Source organism: Zerene cesonia, chromosome 1 (assembly GCF_012273895.1).
Source record: "Zerene cesonia ecotype Mississippi chromosome 1, Zerene_cesonia_1.1, whole genome shotgun sequence".
In the NCBI taxonomy this organism is placed as follows: domain Eukaryota; kingdom Metazoa; phylum Arthropoda; class Insecta; order Lepidoptera; family Pieridae; genus Zerene; species Zerene cesonia.
Window position 1 is genome coordinate 5,476,331 of NC_052102.1, and position 13,402 is coordinate 5,489,732.

Consider the following 13,402-nt stretch of genomic DNA (forward strand, 5'->3'; position numbering starts at 1 on the left):
AACGAATAGATTAGTCTAAAATTAGGTAGATAGATAAATTAGGTGGTAAATTAGGTAGGTTGTCCTGAAGTTTCCTTTTATTTGTTTTTTGCTCAATTAAATTCGGACGGATAAGCTATTTAATTAAACTGATAAAAAACAAATAATACACTATGAATTGGCAAATACCTCGGCTTTCTGTGAGTCCTAAAAGGCAAATACAGATTATATACTACTCTATGTTCAAAAGTATAATGTTGTTTTTATTTTTAAAATATTTTCAAATGTAGTAAACTATAGAATATCTTATTGATTATCTTTAGTGATATCAATTTGTACATAGTTATGATAAGTTAACATTTTATAGTTAAAGCAATGATAGGCCACGAATAATATGGATAAATAACAAAACAAAATCAAATTGTTTCGTAATAGACATCCGATAAGATAATAAAACGGATAAAATAATAACATGTGATATTATTGGATGGTTTAGTAGACCGTTATTTTCTTTGCTAATCAACAACAATTCTAAATGTTTGTTGTTGGTTGAAGATCAGAATTGCACGAATAGTCGATCTATATTTTTTTATATTATATCGCATTCATTGTCTGATTTCTTTTGATAGAAAATATGTTATCGTTATCTACTCTTATCAGCAGCCAGAACTTGATCGAAATTGCTATCCATAACAGCAACTAATTTTATAAACGCAAGATAATTTTCAACTACGTACATCAAGCATTATGACTTAATTGTGATTATTAAAATGTATTCTCCACTTTTTTAAAACACATTTTTAATTTCATTACATGCAGAAACTTTCGTTAATATATATATGAATATTATGTTATTAGTTCAAATAATATCTTGTGATAAGCCGGTGCCAATGACATTTTAAGTTAATTGCATCATCACTAATTAGAGAACAGAATCGTATTATAAGTAACACAAGCTTAAGATAAACTTATTAAATAAACTATCAAGAGATATTACGGAAAGTTACATTTATGATTTGTATCTATGTACATAGACATTACATATGAGACAGGAATTGTAGTTCTAATTTGTTTTTAAATCGAATATTTATATCTATAGTGGCGCTTACTTCTTATCTAAAAGCTTTTCTTCTTTATTTTATATTTAATTTTGTCGCAGTTGAATTAAGGAGAAGCATTAACACAATTATCAAATAGATATTCAGCCATAAAATTATCACTGATGTATTATGAACAAAAGCAACACGACTTAGTGAAATTTTTATTGTTTTCTCCTTAAGAGTGGTCTATTCATTTGTTTTTCGTGTTATTTTGCGAGTGTGAGCTTATTTCGCAGTTACTTTAATATGACGAAAATTTTGTCCTAACAATGTGTTTTAGTTTATTCAAGGTTTTCTGCTAAAGGCCCTGTTTGTATAAAGAAATATGTACACATTTCAAGAGCGACAAAATAGTTTCATTGGTATATAAACGCTTGTTATTGAATCAACACCCACAAGACAAGTGCTTCCCACACAGTAAATTATCGAGGAAATCAACTAATAGTTCGCAAAAAAGGAAAAACAATATTATATACCTTTTCAATAGTAAAAAAAAACAAAGTTTTTACGTTCTCATCGTAACTGAAATTGAATGGCTACAAATACAATTAATAAGACATAAAGAACTTGGACTCGTGGTGTAATAGCTGAGATTGCTCATGGGATATTTTATTACCCTTCTTCATTGACAACAAAGTGGGTCGAGCGGAACGCGACTTAATAAATGAACCAATCGCTCACAGTGCTAGTGAAGTGTTCATTAATTGTAAATAACTGATGTTCCAGTGTGAAATATAAATGTTCCCACGAGAAATCTATGTCCAGCGAAGACATAAATGTATTGATATCCACATGAACGATTTATGCCAAAACGAAGAGTTTATAAAAGTAGTATTTTCTTCGCGTTATGGATTTAATGAAGGTTAAATTTTTGCTAAAAATACATTGTAAATAATGGGGTCTTAAATGTAAACAGAGCACATGGGTTGTGGGCGCAGGCGCGCGGCCTCCACGCCTACAACGGGAACACATGTTTATAAGGCAGATCAAATGCGCGTTCTTTTAATTATACAGCACTAATTTACTATTCAGCGCAAACGTCGAAACAAAGGTTATTATAATATATTGTGGACGTTATGATGTCATCTCTAAGTTATTTCAAAAACTAATCGAGTTTAACTGTATATTAAAATCATAAAAATGATGTGTTTTAGAACATATATACCTACCCGAGTAGTCATTTAATTAAAATCGGTTGACATGTTAAGGAGTACACTGCGGACAAATTGCGGAATAGTTACATATGTGATATTTATTACTTTTATTGGTTTAACCTTAAAGAAATGTCAAATGAAATATCTCAAAATTATAAATTACGATTATAAGGTAAATAACTTTAAATTAATTTGTATGAAAAATGTACCTAGCTACTTTCCGTTTATTTAATCAGTTCAATTGTAAGATTGAATATTTAGGCTAATATACATTGTATGAACTAAGAAAACAAAAGATGAGATAATAATGTGAGGCATCAAACTGTGTATAAAATGAATGAATAAATTAGTTTTAATTTAACATTACCAACCTTCCATTCGTCAATGGCGTAGCAGATTGAGGAGCTGGTGCTGTAGTGGTCGTGGTGGTGACATCCTCATAAGTCAATTTTCGAAGCGTCCGTGGTGAAAGAGGAGTTCGAGGTGAAGGGTCGGGAGTTATAGTCCGTTCATCATCATCATCTTCTATGGCTTGGTATCCCCGATCGTTGCCTAAGGCTCGGCGCACCAGCTCAGGGCTGGCGAGGCGGTTGGACGCGCGAAGCATGCCTGGGCGGAGGCCAGGTGCTCCGTAAGTGAAGGGCGCGGAATCGGTACGCGCGTGGTACGGTATGTCGGGTGCACGGTCGACGGTCGACTGCGGCGTGGCCGGCGGCGGGTCAGGTAGCGCGCTCACGGTACGCAACATGTCCCCCAAAAGCGCGTCCAGCTCATCCGGTGGGCTGGGGGCGGCCCGCCGGCCCGCCGATGAGATGCCGGAGTCCATCGAGGCACTGAGCGGCGAGGAAGGGCCGCCGCCCGCGCGCACTACAGTCGCGTAGATAGATCCGTCGAGAGGACCGAATGTATGAGCCGCTTCTGTGCCGTCCCCCGCTTCACCTCCAGAACCTTCCGCGCTTCCGTTATTGTCGCCTGTTCAAAAAAATTATTACATGACAAAGTAATAGCAATAATCAAATGATAATAATATAAATATACGTAATTATTCAAATGAATTCGCGCGTCATTTGATCATTAGCAAGGTTTCGCTTAACATACCTACACTAGTTCATTCATAGAAACATATTTGTCTCTATGACTCTATAAAGAATAGCTCCAGATGTTTGATTTGTACTACAATAAAAATTGATTACTAACAACAACACAGATACTAAGATAAATGAGACAGACACTCATTAACTGTATATTAGTGGTATAGAGCCGTGGCACATTTACGCACGCAACGAGACCCGGACTGCAACCATAAATGGACTAAGTTTGCTTCCCGTTACATGTATCCCTCTCGTCACCGTTGTCTCGCGGAATGCTAGAAAGAAGTCTCCTTATTCAGCGAATATAGAATACGGACTTGCTTGAAATAGATGAAGTGACGAATGATTTTAAAATTCATAATAGAATTCATTTCAACGGTATCAAGTTCATTAGAAAGTAAAAATATTAAATAATTTCGCAGTTAATTAATATTCTCTTGTGTCATAAATAATGCTATGGTATGTGTATAATCAGTATATTATATGTATTAACGAGCAGTTTTGGAAATTAGACGATTATCAAGGCAAGGTGGCGGCTCTTGGTTCAAGGCGATGTCGCCTAACAAGGATACTTTTTTGAGACAAGACACTTATATGGTTATCGTTCTTTGCCAATAGGTATGTGTTTGAAATTATAAGATTACGTTTTCTTTGTTTATTTAATTTCTAAATGGATGAACATTGTTCTAACTACCGTATTGGATTTCGGCTCGCAGCATTGTCCACGTAGTCGGAGCAAGGTAAGTTTTCCCCGCATAGTTCCTGTCCCAGTGGAATTACCGGGATAAAAGCTATTCTTTATCCTTTCTCAGGTCACAAACTATCTTCTTAACATATTTATTTTAAATCAGCTCAGTAGTTTATGCGTGAAGAAGACACAGATAGACAGATGCACGGACAGAATAACTTTCACCTTTATAACGTTAGTAGCGATAAAATGAAGATTTTATTAGCAATCTGTTGCGTTTTTTTACTCTTATTTAACTCTATTGTGCCCAACAAGCTGCGGAATAAAACTAAACGTGAACATGTCAATAGCGCAATTAGCGTAAAGAAATCAACGTCAACATGATGCTCGTATTATGGAATATGTGGTTATTTCTGTGATGTCAACGAAAATAAATCGAACTGAGTTGAGAGGGCTACTGTTACGAAAGCGGATAGCCGCAGGAAGAGGATGCTACCGATGTGCCTGACGCCAAAATGTACGCTCCAATTACGTCACATTGCAAAACAAACTATGTAATTTTTTTCTTAATTAGATAAAGGTGTATTAACATCCACATAAAAAAATACTCGCAAAAAAGTGAAGGTTTGCATAATGAACATTCTTCGAACGAGTTTTTTTAATAAGCTGTTAAAGTCTGGTTTTTTGAATATTGATTAATATTAATGTTTGATTCGATAAAAACAGAGGATGTGTTAATTTTATAATTGTAATGTTGCCTATATTGTTAGAATCTTGTAAATATAAACAAATATTTTAACGTGCAAAATATTTATATTTACTCCTATTCAGATATCTATGGAATACTATCAAAGAGATAAAGGTAAAACAAAATCACGAAAAATGTACGTAAAATTGATAAATACAAGAACTGGGCCGGTGTGAAGGTGAACGCTTGCTCGTGACGGCTCCCAATGATGTCATCGTACCTCTACCTCCTGTTTCTACGAACCTCTAAGCACCATATTATTATTCAACCTTATCCACCAGGTTATCTTATACGTTGCCAAACTTAGCTTGAAATTGCAACCTGTTTGAGGCTTTTACCTTTTTTAGTCATTTAAAATATGATGGAGTTTATGGTTTATGAGAAACTTTAAAACATTTGCTCGTGTTTGCATCGAATAAATATAATCCCATACTAAAATGAGTAATATTTTATGTTAATTAACGCTAAGTTATGGCAAAAACATCACATACTGTTATTAATATTGATATATAGTATAATATAGGTAAATAGTTGGAGTTTAATTTTATGAGATAATTGAAATATTCAAACGATTAATCAAAAGACAACTATTATTCAACATACGTTTTAGGTGCCGTATCGTTCTATTTTACGTTACAAGTCATATTTACCTTAACATCAAACATATGTAACTATAACATAACAAAAAAGAAAATACCTAAGGCATTACTCACGGAAATTTCATGAGTCTTGTAATGTCTTACAAATTTTAATAACAGAAACAGATTCCCATTGACCAAAAGCACATATTGAAAGCGAAAGTGGCACTTAAATACGCGAGTTGACACTTAGTACTAACATATACGTAAAACGAGTGTAGGCACACGTGCGCGGTGGCTGCACATGCAGTATTGACTGATTGAAAGATTTAATGAGTTGGATAATATCTTGATAAACTCGTTTGTGAAGCATTTATTTATGATAAAAATATATACAGCGACCGTTATTTCATATTACGAGAACATTTATCTATAACAGGGGCTAAAAAAGAAAGCGAACGTGCCTTCGTGTAATATCAGATAATTTGGGTTTACTAGACAAATTATCTTTGGTTTATCATTCTATTCACATGCTCGGTAAGAATAAAAGATTTAACGTGGGTTACGTTAACATTGTGGATAAGATTAATTTATTGCCGGTTGTGTGAGTTCTAACTAAGTGATGCGATGTTTTACGTCAGTAATGCATAATTCAAAACAAGTACAGCTCTGTTGAAGAGCATGAGTGGTTGGTTTTATGTGGTCATTAAGATTTAGATGTTTGGTTGGCCATGATGTGAAGGAAAATACGATTATAAATAACTGTCGACAATTGGAAACATGATTTTAGTAACTCATTAAATTTTCAAGGCAACAACTTAAAGGGAGTATTGTAACTCAGGCTTATATTTGTTTTATAAACATGATCAACTGATATGTATAGATTAACACTTGAGAGCACTTATGAACAATTACTTTTAATCGTGTGAGACACAGCGACTTAATGGTCAATGATCTTTGTTGATTTGAATCGAATTGGTTTGGAGCGTTACAAATGGGACAGTTTGAGGGCTCGTGATGACCGGCGAGTGGACATCAATCACTAATTCTTCACGCTGCTCAATTATCCACCACGGTGTTAGTTTACAACGACCCGTGATCTAATTGAACATTGACATAGAACTTTGTCCATAACTACTAGTTACGATAACGTGAGTACACATTTGACACACGCATTCGTCTATTATGAATATCAAACCTAATGCTCGCATTATTTATATTTAATAGGTTTAAATAAAAACTCACCTATTAGTTATTCAATCCAAGAATTGATAACGAACTTTTTATATGTTTACGTGATAAGACAAGGCACGGATTATAATGAAGTGGGTAACCGGTCCGAACTGTTGTATACGACTGGGCGGGCGGCGCGCGGCCGGGCGGTCGAGTCCAAAATAGCTTAGCACCTGCAACGACACCCGACCGCCACCTATACGATAACCGTTTTGTCAACTCACATAATTACACGTTTTCAATAGAACACCGTGACCATCGTACATTTGCCAAATCATAATTAACGCGTTATTTAATGATTTCAAATTAAAAAAAAAATGTAAAATTAATTTTATTTTATTATGTTATACTTATAGTTTTTGGAAAGAAATTGTCTTTTTTACCGATGTTAAATATACTATGAGAATACATAGAAAGAAAACATCATTTTATCATACTAATAGTTCTGTATGTAGATCAATGTTATTTAAAATTAAAGTTATGCGATATTTTATCGTTCAGTTAATTAGGTGAAGGCGAAACGTTAAATTGACAGTGTAAATAAACTTAGATACCGATAGACGCGCCCGAATACGAGTCTCGATGCGTGATAGATACCATTAATTTAACAAAACCTCCTGTATAGATCGTTTACATTTTGAATTTCTCAATAAATGTATGTAATTCAATGTAATAATCAAGTGTTTTTCATCTACCAATTTCATCTACCAATCGTACCTACGCATAGAAGACCTTCCCTAAAAACAAATTGAAATTATTTACTAAGACACAAACATTTCAATATCAAGATTTGTATAATTATAGGCTAAACTTTGTCTATATGAATATGGTACATAAAATAGATTGTTGATAAAACCTCTAAGCATCTCATTTAATTCGTTGAAAAACGAAAAGGTTGCTGCGATTCACATCGTCGAGAGAGAAAAGAACTCGTTTATTAAAAAATAAAAAGCGACCATTATAAAAATAAACAAAAAGGTCAGACACAAAGTCGTATAAAGGTAATATAAAAAAATGGGAATTTATTAAATATAAACATTTCGCATTAGATATCATTGCTTTTGTCAACCAATTATACATTCAAAATGTATAAAGTAGATAAAGCGTGTTCCAAATATATTTTATTTACCACCGGATAACATTTATCTTAGAATATAACGAATAAACGTCGGGCTGGATCTGTACTAAATTAGTTTTTATAGACAATATACGTTGTTCGTTAATGATTTCTTATGTTATTTTATATTATTTGAAGAAGTTAAATGTTATTTTTTAAATTAAAAACTAAAGAGCTTAAAGATTATGTAAATCCCGTGATAGTGTGTTTATCCGAATCAGGATTATTTTAATACTCAAACTTTTGTATATTTGGTAAATAAAATTTTTAGATTTTTTTTGTCAGCAAGCTACTATCTATTTGTGATACAGAAAATTATAATTCTATTAAATTAAATTAAATGATAAATTAAAAAGACCACGTTCATTTAATGTATTTGTCATCTAGAAGAACTATCTGCATTTCCAACGATCTAAATTTATTATATAAAATACTAGTACTAATTTCCACCCGCAGCTTCGCTCATTTAAGCTTGTTTCTCTATTAAGTTTTCTATTTCTACTAAATTCATATACTTCAAATAAAAAATTCTTGATTAGATCAAGTATTTATTGTTTAAAGAAAGCACCCTTTGCCCTATATCAAGACTGGTCAGTAGTCTAGTCTACCTCTGTTCAAAGTTTTTATCAAAATTAATTCTCTGGTTTGGGCGTGAAAGCATAACATGCAGGCAATTTCTTTCACATTTTTACTATATTCCAGTCTTTTAGTTCAATATATGGGTTTGCCTAGAAACTATGTCGGGTGATTTTAAAGATTTTGAGATGAATTTCCTGTTTATCATCTCGTATCATTTCCGTTTGCGCCACCATATAGGGAAAATGGCGTTGCAGTTTATTAATGACTACCTAACCGCCCGCGGCTTCGCACGGAGTGGTTTTATAGAGGTAGGTAGAGGAGGCGTTATATATATACCTTCCACCTTAAACCACTCTATCTATTAAAAAACCCCCATCACAATCCGTTGTGTAGTTTTAAAGATTTAAGCATACATAGGGACATAGGGACAAAGAAAGCGACTTTGTTTTATACTATGTAGTGATATCTCTCCAAGTCATTTTACTATGACAAACACTATATGTAGAGACATAATAGACCAGAAATATCATAGGCACCTCTGGTCACCGATACGACCGCGAAATTCACTGTATCAATTTAAATGCAGTTAACGTACCAATACTTTATAATCAATATTGGGTTTTGTAGAGCTTTTCTTTGCCAAAATAGATTCACTTTACAAAATATTTAAAAAAACATGTCTCTTTATGTAAACACGACGTAGACGCTAATTAAAATAAGATGCTAAAATAATTAAATCGAACATAAAATAAATATATTTTATCCATCCTTCTGAGTAAACACGAATTCGATATAAGTTTAGCTAGCGTGGAACGTCCATACATGTACTTAGAAGCAAAACAGAAGAAGAAATTCAAATGTGTATAAAGACAGATGCAGGTTCAGATTCCGCTTCATTTTTGATTCTATTCTTTAGAAATTTTCATTCAAACATACCCGGTTCATCATCTGTAAGCGTAGACAAGGGCCGCAAATGTTCCAGTGAATCTGCTCTGGCGAGCGCGTCGGGAGCGGCGCGGAGAGGCGCGGCGGGGGTGGGCGCCGGCGCCGCGCCCCCCGCGCCCTCCCCGCGCGCGAACACTAGCTCCACCGCACCGTCGCTGGGGAACGACGGATCTAGGAAAGCAAATGAGATATTTAAACATATTTTAATTTTATTTTTTGCATATTTTTCTTTTTTATAAAAAGTATAATAAAATAGGGAATATTTGATTGCAGATAGGTACGTAAATAAGAAAAAAAAATTAAATGGATGAACTTAAAAGTTACATAAGTAACTTATCTTGAATTTTTTTCAACAGTACGATAAATTGATATTACATGAATTTTCGATAATCCTAAATGACAGTAAATTTTTCTATACTTTCGTCTATCTACTATTACAATAGAAAAGATGAAGATCAAGCACGCTTACCGTTTACCTTATACGAGTATCTTATATTTACATTATTTTTAGAGGCTATATTAGATATTAAGGAGGTACATATTTCATTGTGTCTGTGGCATGAGTGATTAGATTGTTGAAAAGGTTAATTATTAATGAAAATCTTTATTAAAGTAATCTTTATTAAAATAAAAATATTTAATATTTAACCGAACAAACTTCAAGACGGCTTCTTATTCATTAATCATTATTATCAATCCCTGGTACTATCTACTTTGGACAACTTTACTTCAAGTAATATTAAATAAGTGTGCAGCACCTCGCAAGCGTGTATAAATACAAGAATAGTTTGAACGATGTTTCTATCAAGGTATTATCTGAAAAGAAGTAAGCTTTCTTAGACTGTATTATTGTTATTTTGTGTACTAGTATTCAGTGCAATTGGTGAACGAAAATTAATGTGTCCTAGGCTTTTACAATTAAGAGCGATTTTATGAACGTTCTGGACTATATTAACCTCAGCGTATTTATTATTTTGAGTTATGCAGAAGCAATTTTACCCAAAACGCTCATAAACAAAACGCGCTCTTAGGTGTTATAGTTACCATGCAGAGCGTGGTCTAGCTGTAGCTTAGTGAAGGAGAGCGTGTGGTCGGCGACGGCGCAGGTGTGGAACTGACACGCGAACACGAGGTGGCGCGGCGCGGCGTGCGCGTGCGCCGGCCGCCGGTACGCGCGCACCAGCACGTCACCGCGTAAGGCGAGCCGCCCCACGCCAACCGTCCACCCTCCGCCGTTTACCATGTACAGACCTAGGAAATATTTACAAAAGGCTGTGTTTCTGAACTCAAATTCTGATGAAAGGCATTAATATAACAAACGTTCCTTTCAATACATGAAGTATCTTTTAAGGTTAGGGTTCTATAAGACTCTATCCATAGTTATAAGTTACCTATAATATTAACAATTGTCTGCTAATGCACCAATCAACTGTATACCATCACGTGATAGACTAATATACAAAGTGACACAGCGTGCTTTCTAGTGAAGAAGGGTCCCAACAGTTTTGTAACCGTGCTTTATTACAACTAGTGACATTGAAATGTGATTCCTCCAAATGAACAAGTGATTATAGACTATATGTATATATATATAGAGTTTTACCTGAAGTATAAACGCAGGTGTAGTTTTCATATATCTTTAGGAAGGCGATGGTAGGAGTGGAGGGTGCTGCGAGTGAGCCCGCAACACTGACATGCGTCAAGTGGAGGGGCGCTGAATTCACCCTTATCTGACCAGCCAACAAACCCGCGAATGTGTCGATATATCTAAAATGAAAACAAAACATCTTTGTCAAAGAAAATCTGCTACCCGTCAACTATTGCTATCCACCATTTGAAATTCTAATTCCATAAAAACTATTTTAGTTTAGATCCAGTTTCGAGCGTTCATAGTTATACTCCTATTTTAATTAGAACATAATATAGGGTGTATTATGTTTCAGTTTCAATTCAGCTTGAATAAATAAGTTAGGCGATCGCATATATAAGTAAGATCAAGCACACGTACCGTTTGTTAGAAGGCAGCGTAAAGACCGGCACGCGGTCGTCTAGGTAGCGCCGCATAGCGTAGCGGTCAAGCGCATGTTCGGGCGCGCCGCATATCGCTGAGTAATGCATGTATGCTGCTACCAGCACGCCAAGCCGCTCGCGATTACCCCTTTAAATTATTAATTCAACGTTAAACATTTTGAAACAACACGTTATTTATCTATTTCTATTTGATTAGAGAAAGTTACTCTTAAAAATTACCGTATTTTTTGTACGATATTCGAAAAATTGATAGCAATTTTTTCAAAAATACTGAAGATTTTGAGGTTAGTAAAATAGACTTGTAAAGAAAATATCTCCAATGCAAATTATGCATAATACACAATTTATTACAAAATCGGTCCCTAAACATAGAACTTAAGCTAAGTCCAAAACCATCATCAATATTATCTGTGAAATATGTATTTAATCAAAAACATTACGGAAAAACGGATATTAATTATATTGGTTGTGAACTGTAATTGCGTCATATTGGTGCGGTTAATGAATCATCGTTTATATGCAGATTATCCGAGGAGTGAAATAATATATTGAATATTTGCATTCATTAAAAACATTAAGCACAGCAGCTATCTATTGTGTCACCCACATTCATTTAGTAGTCACTTACGTAGAATTATGATGAACAAAATATATTTCTTCATGATGTTTCGAGAGTTATTCAGCCTTTTGCCACAGTTAAAAACGATATTATCAGATATAAATACTACTAAGCGCATATTTTTCTCAAGCTACACTTTTTATGAAAAATTATAACTTTTGATTTAGGTAACAAACCTACAACATGCCTATGCTAGTCCTTGGTAGAAGAATAATGATTCTTATGTACGCAACATTTTTCTAAATACGAACAGCAAGCAACAAAAAAACAAATTAATTACCAAGCGAGTAATATGGCGACATTTTTGGGATGTGCAGCAAGCCAGCTCTCAATATGCTTGCAGGCCGCACAGAGGCGTTCGAGCGGCGGCGCGAGGTCGCCAGGCCAGCCCAGCGAACGCGCGCGCCCAAACACGCTGCGGGCCGTGCGCGCGTCTCCCGATGCGTCCCCACTCACTTCGAATACCTGGAATATTTATATTGCCTTTGATCATTTACTTCGTTTTCTACCAAAGTATTCAGCCGTTGGCAAAAAATCTATCACGCAATTGTTTTGGCAAAGATCCGAATTTATTTATTAAGATTACAACACAAATTATGTCTACGTAAAGAATGTAATCAGCTTTATCAATATCGCTAAAAATAACTAGATGCGATTTCATAATACCTGTAGATAACCTTACAACATTTTATACACCGAAATGTTTCGTGTATTCATTTTTAACAAAATTAGTGGGTATAAATAATTACTTAACGATTCGGTTTCACATAATATGTAAAAGTAGATGTTTATATACACACTAACACATTATTATGGAAGTTCATGTTAATTAATTTGAATCTAGTATCGACACAAAAACAATTAGTTACCATAAAATGTTCCCCGTGTTTGTTGGACAGCATATGCGCGGCTTGCGCCTCGGCCTGTGCATCTCTGTGAGGCAAGTGTAAAGCCAGCATTCGTTCCGCGACATAGCAGAGGTCGAGCCGCGACGCCGGCCCACTGCCGCCGCCTGGGTAACTTATTGAACGAGGACCACCCTGAAAATGTCCACGCATTATTTATTAATCTAACTAAAAGACAACAAAACTGTTAAGTCGCATACTTCTAGTATTCAGTATTCACTACAAATAATGAAAGCTAATTTAGTTGAATAAAATGGTCAATTCAATTTGTTAAATGATTTCCGATCATAACTACACTTATACTGTCGTTATTCAACACAATTTATTGGTTCCTACTAAAGTCTTAATTTCCTATAGGCCATATAAAATTATTAATGCAGAGGAACTCTACATTTTAAGCTTTTCTTTGGTCAAGTACAATGTTTATTTAGTAGATCAAACACATAACGTCGTAGGCGCGACATAACTAAACTCCGTGAAAGTGACACAAACTGTGCTTGGGCACTCAGTAAACGCAAAGCGACGCCTCTACTAAGTTCATTCTGCCGTTAATCCAATCATTTGTGACTCTACTACAAAAGTAATATCTACAAAAATAATCACCTAAACTGGATCACAGTTTACAATCATGTATT

At 34.7% G+C, this 13,402-nt stretch overlaps 1 protein-coding gene across 5 annotated transcripts in view; it reads right to left on the minus strand.

The window, feature by feature from the left end:
* LOC119840284 (tensin) overlaps positions 1 to 13,402 on the minus strand; it is a 66,623-nt gene that overhangs the window by 6,662 nt on the left and 46,559 nt on the right. For all 5 annotated transcript variants that reach the window (XM_038366829.1, XM_038366844.1, XM_038366837.1 and 2 more), the window contains 7 exons: positions 12,732 to 12,902; positions 12,143 to 12,327; positions 11,221 to 11,370; positions 10,816 to 10,979; positions 10,257 to 10,463; positions 9,204 to 9,383; positions 2,605 to 3,205 (listed from right to left, as the gene is read on the minus strand). In XM_038366829.1, the coding sequence (XP_038222757.1) occupies positions 2,605 to 3,205; positions 9,204 to 9,383; positions 10,257 to 10,463; positions 10,816 to 10,979; positions 11,221 to 11,370; positions 12,143 to 12,327; positions 12,732 to 12,902 (1,658 nt within the window). The remainder of the gene's footprint in view (positions 1 to 2,604; positions 3,206 to 9,203; positions 9,384 to 10,256; positions 10,464 to 10,815; positions 10,980 to 11,220; positions 11,371 to 12,142; positions 12,328 to 12,731; positions 12,903 to 13,402) is intronic.